At 36.4% G+C, this 12,165-nt stretch overlaps 1 protein-coding gene across 3 annotated transcripts in view; it reads left to right on the top strand.

Annotated features, from left to right (window-relative positions):
* Nucleotides 1-12,165, top strand: part of LOC135468842 (sodium-independent sulfate anion transporter-like) — a 53,936-nt gene that overhangs the window by 38,231 nt on the left and 3,540 nt on the right. For all 3 annotated transcript variants that reach the window (XM_064747297.1, XM_064747306.1, XM_064747313.1), the window contains 12 exons: nucleotides 1-80; nucleotides 524-578; nucleotides 1,047-1,140; nucleotides 2,304-2,479; nucleotides 2,902-2,974; nucleotides 3,576-3,626; nucleotides 3,878-3,938; nucleotides 5,858-5,913; nucleotides 7,367-7,507; nucleotides 7,840-7,898; nucleotides 9,390-9,461; nucleotides 11,793-11,895. In XM_064747297.1, the coding sequence (XP_064603367.1) occupies nucleotides 1-80; nucleotides 524-578; nucleotides 1,047-1,140; nucleotides 2,304-2,479; nucleotides 2,902-2,974; nucleotides 3,576-3,626; nucleotides 3,878-3,938; nucleotides 5,858-5,913; nucleotides 7,367-7,507; nucleotides 7,840-7,898; nucleotides 9,390-9,461; nucleotides 11,793-11,895 (1,021 nt within the window). The remainder of the gene's footprint in view (nucleotides 81-523; nucleotides 579-1,046; nucleotides 1,141-2,303; nucleotides 2,480-2,901; nucleotides 2,975-3,575; nucleotides 3,627-3,877; nucleotides 3,939-5,857; nucleotides 5,914-7,366; nucleotides 7,508-7,839; nucleotides 7,899-9,389; nucleotides 9,462-11,792; nucleotides 11,896-12,165) is intronic.

Here is a 12,165-nt window from a genome sequence, read left to right on the forward strand (position 1 = left end):
GATATCTTGGGTCTGTCCCACATTCCGCGAGAATTCTTACATCAAGTCTACGAAACAGCTCTGAAGATTCCAGAAACTAAGTAAGTTCAGAAAATTGTCATGCTTTAGTTAATTTGTTTTGAATAAAAACAGGATTTATTTTATTGGAAAGCAAAATTTCATGAATACTATTGTTGTAGTTTCCATGCATTGAAACCCATCTCTTGCTTGTTCGACCGCCGCTTTGGGTTACATGCCTGGCAAAGACCGATGGTATACTCATCGCACTCTATTTTTCCTCAACCCACAAGCCAGCTATATTGGTGAAACACTGCTTGTGTATGGCATTAAAAGTCAATCAATTAAAATAAATTAACAGGTCATGTTTCCACATCATTTAATACCCTAGTAAACAGAATCTTATGACCTTTGATAAATTAAGGATCATGCATTCATATGGATAAATGAGTCCATGGAAGTGTGAAACTTTGATTGAATCCATGTCTGCTGCATTGGTTTCTTATCACCTGCACTTCTTTTTCAGTGTTTGGGATTTATGCATGGGATTAGTCTGTCTGGTTATTTTAATCTTCTTAAAGGTAAGAGTAAAATTTACCACATAAAATAATAACTTCAGTTCATATATTTTTGTTGTTAATCGTTCTTCAGGTTTTAGAAATGTGTAAACCTTTGAACTTTGGACTGATGTAAGAAACATAGGATAGATTTTAACTACAGTAAAACTTTTGAGCTTTTGAATGATGTAAGAAACGTAGGATATATTTTAACTGCGGTAAAACTTTTGGGCTTATGACTGATGTAAGAAACGTAGGATAGATTTTAACTATGGTAAAACTCATGCATCAATGTCGGTATTTAGTCTGTTTTTTTTTAAGTTCATGTCTGACAAGCTGGCAAAAATTACAGATTGTTGTTGAAAAAGATTTTCTGGCTAGTTAAAAGTTGCCACGTGATATTATCTTTGATGCTTACTTTTTGTAATTGTTTTAATATTATGTTTTTTGTTTTAATATTATTATTTTTTTGTTTTATTGTCTCATTTATAGCAAGTGCGTGATATTAAATGGAAGGAAGAAAGTCCAGAAGAGAGGAAGTTGTGGAAGGAAGTGCTGAAGAAACTTCTCTGGTTGGTTTGTACAGGTAAGCTTCTTTTACGAGGGTCTTTATACTCCGCATTTCAACAAAAGCATGGTGATTAGTATTAATGTGGTTTTATCTGACGGTTGGGCCTTGGTAAGTTTTTGTTATTTGCAATAACTGCTCAAATATTATCTGGTTTTTATTACATTTTGCATGCAGGTTCTCTTGGTGGAGCTTCAGATGAAGCATAAGATCTCAACCAAGTCCATACAATATTTTGTATATTTAATTAATTCCTTGATTCTCATTCGTTGATGGTTTTCTTCCAATAATTTTAGGGGCCTCCGTGGCTCTGTTGGTTGGCGCGCTAGCGCAGCGTAATGACCCAGGAGTCTCTCACCAATGCGGTTGCTGTGAGTTGAAGTCCAGCTCATGCTGACTTCCTCTCTGGCCGTATGTAGGAAGGTCTTCCAGCAGCCTGCGGACGGTCGTGGTTTTCCCCCGGGCAGTGCCCGGTTTCCACCCACCATAATGCTGGCTGCTGTCGTATAAATGAAATATTCTTGAGTACGGCGTAAAAACACCAATCCAAAAAAAAAAGCAAAAAAAAAAAAAACAATAATTTTGTTTGATTTTGGATAAATTTCTGTGTGCACGTTCACGCAGGGTAACTCCAAAGCAAGTTTAAGAACCAGTACCATATTTTTTACATGCATGTATTTCATGAATTTCTTACATGCATGTATTTCATGAATTTCTTACTTCTCATTGATCATTGGCTCCATGCAGTTACTTCTCAAATGTTTTTTTTCAGTTGTAAACAAATTTTTTGCATGGATTCTTTTTGTGGCCCCTTTGATCAAGGCGAAAACCAGATTGCCCCATGCATAATTTCTGCATATATATAGTATGGAAGGCAATTCATTGAATTTGCTTGTTCATTATGGTGATTCAGGCATGAAAGCTTTAAAATTAGTATCACTACCTTCTTAGCACCATCCCTATTTCAGATCTTATGTGGACCAGTTCTTTTTCTTAACCGTACTGTAACTAAGGATGGTCTGTTTCCACCTTTCATCAGTTCTTACTAAAAAATAAAGTAAAGCTTTTGTGTCATACCCATGTGATGATGAGGGTATCAAAAATATATATATATATATATATATATGTACAAAGAAGTACCAGTCCATAAATGATGGAGAATGTTGAACATTGTTGGACAGGTCGGAATGCTGTAATTGTGATAGCTACAGCTGGGATTGCCGGAGCTTTGGAGGCACAGAACATTACGGAGCTGACACTAACGGGGGAACTAGTACCAGGTCTCCCGGAGTTTAGACCCCCATCTTTCACTTTTGAGTCCCACAACATTACCATGACAACCAGCCAGGTGTTTGAGGTTAGTTCAGTCTTAATTGTCTGAAGATAATTTGTCCCCTCACATGCTAAGTCGGTAACAGACACTTGTTTTCTTTTATTCAGATGAGATGGCCAGATTGTTTAGCCAATACCTCATGGATGTAGTTGTGTTCAGAATTACTTTAGGTCTTCCTATAATGGCTGGTTTTACAAGTTCAAGCATCTCCGTATGATTGGATTTATCAGTAACACATTTCTTAGCCTTCTTTCTTTAGAATAGTTTTTTGATTTGGAAACGTTTGAACGTGAAATTGTTTTACTTGGAATACAGCATGAACTTATTAATCAGCATGGAATTGGAAACCACTGAAATGGAACAGTAAAACCTTGGTTGATGTCAAAATCCTGAAATGACTCGCAGTTTCTGTTTAATGTTTTAGTAATGGTAAATTTTTGTTACAGAAAATTGGTGCAGGATTTGCCATCGTTCCATTGTTGGGTATTATTGAGACTGTGGCTATTGGAAAGGCGTTTGGTAAGCAGTTCTTTCTTGTGAAGGGGAATAAACGGAGGAGGGGTTGGTGGTTTGTTGTTGGGTGGGGGTAGCTTTGTTTGGTGTGACTGTCATGCCCTTGACCACTTTCAATCCACTGCTTTTAACTGCGGCTTTTGCTCAGGAAGTTTGTTAAACAAATCTTACAATATGAAACATCAACCAAAGAAATAAGTACTTTCTCCTTTGTATTTTTAGTTTACAAGAATTTTCAAAACATTCTGCTGCAAACTTTTTAGTTGCAAAAGTAGCTGTTGCATCGAGTTGATGTCTGAGAGATTTCAGGTTTCACTGTGTGATAGCTCAGGGCCTGATTTACAGTGGTTCTTCTCACTTAGTACTTGACAGAAAGGCAAAGGCCAAATATTGGTTTTAAAGATGTTATCATTTGAACTGCTTCAAGGACACACTGTGACATGGCTGGAATATCATTGAAAATGACGTTCAAATTCTATCAGAGTTTGACCTGCAAGAAAACAGTGTTGTGATATGACCAAAATAATAATGAAAGTGGCGTTAAACTCCTATCAGGTTGTTGTAGAATGTAAAAAGTAATATATTTATGCTCTTTTTTCTTTTGCAGCTAGAAAAAACAACTACAAACTTGACCCAAGCCAAGAGCTGATTGCTATAGGTTTGTGCCGTGATAACTCCAAACGGTTGCTACCATACTGTACACTGAATTTGTGCAATCTATATGTAATGTTTACAAATAATTTTCCAGAAATAGAAACTAAAATTTGTTTCAATTTTCTGTAAAGTTAAAGAAAGACAAACACTAATAAATATTGATTTGTTGTTCATTGTGCAACTATGTTTTACCCATCCATTTGAATCTGAAACAGTTTTGAGAAGGATACAATTATTGTTGTTTGTTTTCTACAGGTGTGGGCAATTTAATAAGCTCATTCTTTGGTGCTTATCCCATCACCGGCAGTTTTTCAAGGTGAGCTATTTACATGTTTACATGACAGATTTACGTGACTAATGACCTAAAATTTTCCCCCAAAGAGTGTGTTTTAAGAGGCAAATAAATGTAGGATATCAAAATGTGCAACTTTGTTATGGGCAAAATTTTAATTCATGTACGATAATTCCCAAAATTTTGTCTGAGGGAAATGAAGAAGTTCTTTCTATATCCTGTAGTTCAGAATGTGCTTTACCATTGGATTATTTATTCATATCTTCTGTGTGTCACTGTTTTGTCTCATAGCACAAATTCAAACTTGTATTTCTCAATGAAAATGTCTTAGAATGTATATCATGTTGTCACAGTTATAACTCAGTAAAGGAAATAACATATATAGCAATGACAAAATTACCTGCAGGATCAAGAGCTAGGTTATCCATTTGTTTGGTTAGGAATTGGTTCGTAGGTCTTTATATGCGTTCGAAAACCTTGAAGGTGTAACATGACATTGTAATATAATAAGAATGGTTTGTTTTTTTGTGCTACCTTGGTGTTATTTCCTAGTGTTTTTATTTTTAATATGTTCAAGGACAAGACAGCACCTGACTAACATATTTCATTCAAAAGCAGGATACTCAAGCTTTCTAAAAAATTTCATTTTTTGTTATTTTAATGAGATTTCACAAAATAACAAGTAGAAAAAAAATGACAATACTGCTCAAACGGATGGTGTGAATCGAGGCAGATATCTTAAGAATTTTATCCAATCAAACACGTTGCTGTCATATTGGGTGGCTTAAGCTGTGACACAGCCATTACTCATTCACACTATGGAGTGACATATGATGACAGAACTACTGCATAAGACATCATTGTGAGATAGTTTACAACCATTTAGTTACATGTAGCCGAAGGGCCATTTCACATAATGTTGTGGGACAGGTCTGTATCATTTACAAACCACCACAGAGATAAAATTTACAGAGGTTGATTTACAAGCTGTGTAATATTGGATGACGGTATTACAAATCATGTCAGACAGTAGCATACTGTCTCGGCGCAAACCACATTCATCTCCGCAGTAGACCCTAGGCTCACTTAGACATGCCGTTCAAATTATACAAATACATTTTTTGTTGTTCGTATGAGTCTTTCTGGCATTCAGTGTTTTTTTTTTTTGTTGTTTTTTTTTATAAAATACTGTAAAATTATTGGAACACCGTGTTCAACCAAAGTGCTTTTTCTGATGTCTGCAATAACCATCTTAGAAGCCACCACTACAAAATAGCAGCATAAAATCCATCGACAGTCAAATGCTTAGATCAGCCTCAGTGGTGCTCAGATCTACAGTGTGTATTTCCATTTATTTTAGAATTGAGCATCAGTCTAGTTGTACAATATTCCTATTCCTATGTTAGATTTGTAGACATTTAATAGGAATCCAAATCACCAACACAACCACTCCAGACAGTACGACCTAAAGCAAGAATACCTTGGCTGTACAATTTAGACAGGGTCGCTGGAGATCCTTGTAATCAACAATTCAAGCAGAGGAAGAAATACTCTTCCAGTATGTCCTATATATCACTTGAAAGTCCAAATCCACAGCTTTTATGTGCTGTAGCTACTGCTCAGACTAGTATATATAAATACCTTCGACGCTAGAGCCCTAGAGTCAATGTGACATCACCTTTCTCTGGATAATGGAGACCCGCTGAAGCTTTTACTGGGTTGAAAAAAATCTAAAAAATATTTAATGCCAGTTTAGGATACTTTGAATGTTAATGTTGCTAATGTTGCTAGTGCACATAAATAGGGTGCTGTCTTTCACTTTAATGGTGGTATACCATACTATACATGGCTGTGAGTCTCTGACAAGCTGGGATCAAAAGTTTGAGATTACACAATAAACAATCAGACAAATGACTTTTTAATTTCTCTTCTTCTAATTTTAGAACGGCTGTGAATTCCCAGAGTGGGGTGGCCACGCCAATGGGGGGATTAGTTACTGGTAAGACAATATCATGTTTCTTTCCTCCTAAGTCGTGAGTGAACAGAACATGTAATACAATAGTTGGTATGAAAGTACCATTCATAAGTTGTTGATATCTGATGTCAAAGTTTCTGTGCTACCTGAGAATGACCCAAATTTGTGACCCATTTTTGAAAAAGGTGTCAAGATTTCTGTTCTCTAAGGGGAAGACCCTATCTCATTCTGACCAATGGCACCAGTGTGAGTCTTTGTGTGTTCATTGTTCTCATTGGTTACAGCAACTTTGGTGTGGTAACAGGAGTTTACAATATTGCTTTCTCAAATCCAGGAGTGAAACTTAATGCCTATCCTGCAATATCCTGCAGTTTTCTATCAGCTTTTAGCTGTCAAACGTTGGCTGTATAGCAAGAAAGGAAATGAATTAAGCCAGCATAGTCAAAACAGGGTAATAGTTAATGTCTGGATGAGCATTGAAAATAGCATTGAAATAGAGATACTGTAAATATCATTTCAACCCAATGAATCACTTTTTCAGCAGAAGTTATGCATATAGTTACTGTGGAAATGATCATATATCATTTGTTTGTGTCATTAAAGATGCAAGCTTCATAAAACAACTTATTTCTCTTCACCTTGTAGTTCTCTGAGAATGTTTCTAAATACTGGTCTCAGGGCTGGTTGAAATGGTTGAAGAATTACTCCTCTTCGTCATGTGACTGAAAAATTAAGAATGACATTATTTATTTATTTGATTGGTGTTTTACGCCATACTCAAGAATATTTCAATTGTACGACAGTGGCCAGCATTTATGGTGGGTGGAAACTGTCCAGCGCCCGGGGGAAAGTATGACATTAAAAGCTATGCATACATACGTACCTAATAGTTAGTGTTGTATTGTAACAGTTGATGAGAACACTCAGATTACAATACTTATCGTGCTCTCATAAATTATATATCATGGGAAGTAAGCAAAAGGCTTGTTGTATATAGATCACTTCAGTCACTTACCAACCTGCCTTGTTGAAGATGAATTATGAAGCTAATTAACAAACCAGACATAAGTACTTCATGCCTTTTTTTTTTTGTGACGCATTTTGTAACAAGAAATCAGCTACACATTGACAAGATGTGTGTTCAGTCCCATTCCCTTACAGGGAATTGTCTGGCCTCACCCGTATTTATTGTTCTCAGGGCCTTGGTGGCATCAAGCGCCCAATGCTCTCTTATATAGTCTAAGTTGGCGAGTGATCTATTGCCTTCCAATTAGTGAAATATTCTTGAATGTGGTTAAAAAGACAAAAGAGCAGTGGCTGCAATAACCCACAAAAAGTCAATATCATTTTGCTAAAGATAGGATGTCAGAAATCTGTCTGACTGAGCAAGCGGCGGAGAGAAACATACGCAGAGAAACTCACAGAATTGCTGGTAGCAGTGAAGCATTCCAGGGCAATAAAATATGTGTATTTACAGGTGCTCTAGTACTGCTGGCCCTGGGCCTGTTGACCCCCTGGTTTTATTACATCCCTCGTTCTTCCCTGGCTGCCGTCATCATTTCAGCCGTTATTTACATGGTGGATTATAAGATAGTCCTCACACTCTGGAGAGTCAATAGTAAGTATGCAATTTTTAATAAAGAAGTTGTTTGTGAAACATGATAAGTTATATCATATGTAGGAAGTGAGTTATATTTGTGACAGAATCTTTGAGAGTAACAAAAATCATCATATCAATTAGTCCATTTATGATTTGATCCTTTGATAATGTATAAATCACAAGTTCTTGGAAGAAAAGACCTTTAAGTCTGCTGTGGGTTTAACAATGAAATATATATTTTAATTAGGCTCTTAGAAATTCCTTACCACTTTTGATGTTTTTTGATTGATATGTTTTTCTTAATTTCCTACATATTAGTCCTCTAATATAATGTCAATTCTTTTTTGCAGAAATTGACCTGATACCATTATTTGTCACCTTTATTCTGTCGTTTTTGATAGGGATAGAGGTGAGCATTACACTCTGTGATTTATGGTAATTCTAGTGTTACTAATATATAAATGTTTTATTATTAACAAATGCCTCAGTCATTGAAGATTGTATCTCTTGTGCCCATGACCCTCCTAGCTTTGACATACATGTAGGTGGGAAGCTTGGGGAAAATTTCACATTTGGCTGATGTGGAGTATGCATCTTTTGTATTTTAACATCAGTAATACTTGAGACATGGGCAGATTCAGTTTAACACCCTACAACAACAGTTCAGTGGCCAAAATCTGATGTCCCGTATTGAACGGGTAAAGCTCAAAAGCTGACCAGTTGTCTCATTGAAAAAGCACTAGATAAAGGAGCAACAAGGAGGCACATTACATCCAGTCTAAGGACTCCTTGGTTGTCATATCATTAGAGAAGAAAATTTTGAAACATGGCACTATAGGCTGAAAAGAGCACATTTTCTTCTATCTGGTGGTGCCTGTTGCATAATTTTGCCATTTTTCCTCGCCATACACGTAAAGCCTGAAAGCTGCAAAGCTAGCATTAATTGCCGAGTCCATCGCGCCCTCCATCTTTAACACCCTGTAATTTATGCTGGGGGTGTGTTGCCCCTCAGCCAAAGAGAGTCGTTAAAACGTCGGGCTTGTTCGTGTAAACTCAGAATCTAGGTCCAACATTCCGGTTTCCCGATCGTAAGGCGGAAAACAAACTGTACTGTTCGCTACCTTACGGGAAGCCAAGTTCTACCAGAAATGCACGAACTGCACTTTGGCAGTTTCCGATGGAAATTCTCCTCCTAACACAGAAGGCTTCAGGACTAGTTCTTTGGCAAAATGGAGTGGCCCACAGCGGATTTTGGCGCTGACTTTATATATAATTTATCAACTTGAGGTACATATTAGAATTTTTTTATGGCATGCACATGTGAGGAAATGCATACTCTCTTCAATGGTATTTGTTTGATATTTAAATTTTCTTCTCCTTTAAATGCAACGTCAAACCCTAAACACTCACTCAAGAACTGACCAAACCAAAATGATATGAGACAGCTAGACATATTGCATTTTTATACTGTTAAGGATGACTTTGTAAGCTCAGCTGTAGGATGCTCCAAACATCCCTGGGAATGGTATTGTTAATATTTTTTCATTCTAGCTCAGATATGAACGAGAGTGAGTTAAGACGGAATGGTTCAAGTGCTTGCCTTTTAACTACTTTTAATTTGGAGAGGAAAGGTTTCATGCTTCCATTGTTCCTAAGGCCGTGTTGTTGACAATATGCGAATGACAGTGGTCTTTAAAATGCAGTTCGCTGGAGACCTGCCGCAAACCCTCAGTGTGACACAGGTCACACACACTCACATTTCGCCAACATAACTGGCTGTGGGTTATGTTTACTGTAGGCAATCTAGTTTCATCCATCCACTACATACTGGCTGTCATTGCACAGGTATAAATGAACAGTTTTGGAGTTGATATAATTAAATTGACATTTACAATTTCAGTATGGTATATTGGCTGGTGTTGGTGTCTCTATAGTTATACTGCTGTATCCTTTGGCCAGACCCAAGGTCAAGGTAAGTGTTAAAGTTTGGTTGTTTTTATCCATTCTTACCTCAGAATGTTTTCTTGAATTTATGGTGTTAAAAACACTCATAAGTTTTTGATTAAACTTCTAGCTTAAATGTGAAGCATAACACTGTTTATAGAGATGTAAAGTTTTATGATTTCAAGTTGTTGGGTTTGACTAAGTGCGTTCTAAGCAAACCTATTTCACAAACATTTAAGCATTTGTAATTCATGTAATGTTTATGCAAAAAAAAAAGCTCAATAGAGTGATGTTCCCTTGTGAAATTATTTATCCGGGAAAAGAGAAAGAATTGTATCTTCTGTCATTCTGTTAATGTATAAATATGGACATAGTGTGAACTTCAAAACAGTTTACTGCGATAAAATTGTAACTTACCTCAGGGATGTTTTCTCGGAGTAATATCCTCCAAGCTGTGCATGAATTACACGAGCTCTTTTCTGTCTCTGTCTGAAAAGAGCCTCCTTTGTCATTTCTCTATGTGAAATGAGCTGTGTTTGTCGTGTCTGTCTGAAATGATCCTTCTGTGTGTATCTGAATTGAGCCTTTTTTCATTTATCTGTCTTTATTCATTTATCTCAGTGTGCGAACAGTCCTTGAAAGTCCATGAAATTTCATTGTTTTTAAGTACGTGGAAGTCCTTAAAAAAGACAAATAATCCTGGAAACTCCTTGAAAATCTTAGTTTGCCCCGAACTTAAATATTGCGTGCTGACCGCTGAGTCTGTATATCGAGAGCTCGCTGATAATTCTCCCATAACCAGGGCTTCCGCTAGCACTCGCCATTGTCGCAAATTTAGATCAATTTTTTGAAATGGCGATAAAATTTGAAAAAATGTTAATGTTTTCGGCGATAAATTTATTCACTTAAGAAAAAATACAAATGTTATACAAAAGCTACCATGAGAGTTTTCTAGGGTTTTTAGCAGATTTTCACAATTTTTCTATTGAAAATAATCCACTTACTTTCATTTCAAACAGCCTCATCTCGGAGAAACAACAACACAGTTGTATGGCGATTACCGTACGATAAATCTAGAAAGTGGGTTCAGCATTGTTGCAAGTCGACTTACATTAAATAACGCTTGAATCATTTTGTTAAATAACGAACAAGAATCGTGGCATTTTGGGGGATGCCTTTCATTGCCAATTTTACAAAAAAAAAAAAAATTATCCAGGGAAATAAATCAAGGTAGAGTTACACCTGTAAATGAAGTTACATCCCATGAAAAATTTAAACATTCCCACTTACTAAACTATTTTTTTTTGGATACGAAGTAAATTTAATGTTTCAGAATATGTGCTGTTACATAAATGTGTACGCCGTCTGGTTTTAGAAGAAAACCAGACTGTATTACTCCGATGTACTGATCATAATGTTGCATTTAAATAGACTGAATTTACAAATTAATTTCGGAACAAATTTTTCTGATAGAAGAAATTACATTTTACTATGATCTTACAGATAGGTTGAAAAAATGATTGATTTTTTTTTTCAAAAAACAAAAACATGCTCCCAAGCATTGGTCCATTATTTTGAGGGCAATTGTTTTAAATGTAACGTTTGATAAACTCCAGATATAGCTGGAAGAGACCAAACTGATTCTAGCAGCTACAACAAGGCAGATAAAACAAATTACAGAAGGAGACCTACAAGAGTCATGGCTGCTAAGAAAGTATTTACTACAAAATGTGATGAGTGGCTAAAGTGACTGGCTAAAAAAATTACTGACCCAGAGGAAGCCCTGCATAATGATACATGGCGTTCATTTTATTTATTGAGCCAAGGTCGAGACAAAGAATGTGTTGCATTACAGAGGTGAAGGGCAGATATTTCTTGCAAAAGCAAGTTTACTATTCAATATACATGCATGCAAATTAAAGCATCTATAATTCAGACTTATAATCTGAATATAGTCTATAATTTGCACCATAGTATGTTTAAACTAGCCTTGAAAATGACAAAAAACTCCTTGAATTTCATTTTCATATACTGTACGAACCCTGTATCTGTCTTTTTGTCATTTATCTATCTGAAAAGAGCCTAATATCACTTCTGTCTGAAATAATCCTTCTTTATTCTTTGTGTCTGAATCAGACTTTTTTGTCAGGTCCCTGTCTGAAAAGAGCCTTTTTGTCAGGTCCCTGTCTGAAAAGAGCCGTTTTGTCAGGTCCCTGTCTGAAAAGAGCCTTTTTGTCTTCAATAATCTTTCTTTATCCAGTGTGTTTGAGGCAGCTTTTTTGGTATTTCTCTGTCAGAAATCAGTCTTTTTATAATGTATGGAATGAGCCTTGTGTCTGATCTCTGTGTTTTGTTTCAGACGAGTCAGGGAGCTTTACCCCTGGATGTATTTGTGGACAAAGGGCTGGCCTTTCCTTCCATGGAGTACATACAAGACACTATCACAAGTCAAGCTGCTAACTGTAAGGATAACATCTGTAGAATTTCTGGTGTAAGGGTGACCAGGCAACAGTGTGAGAGAAGCACACTGTTAAAGGGATATATACTCCTGTCATCAAAACCATGGTCCTTGGGCCAATCAGGTTTAAATGCATTTGCTTATAACATCAGGTGTGAATTTTGGTGAGGCAGTTAATTACTCACCTGGTTAGGTGTGCTGGGTTCTCCGAGTGATCGCTTTGTTTCCTCCACTCATTAAGCTGACATGCTCAGAATATTCTCAAATCTGGTGC

Source organism: Liolophura sinensis, chromosome 1, assembly GCF_032854445.1.
Source record: "Liolophura sinensis isolate JHLJ2023 chromosome 1, CUHK_Ljap_v2, whole genome shotgun sequence".
In the NCBI taxonomy this organism is placed as follows: domain Eukaryota; kingdom Metazoa; phylum Mollusca; class Polyplacophora; order Chitonida; family Chitonidae; genus Liolophura; species Liolophura sinensis.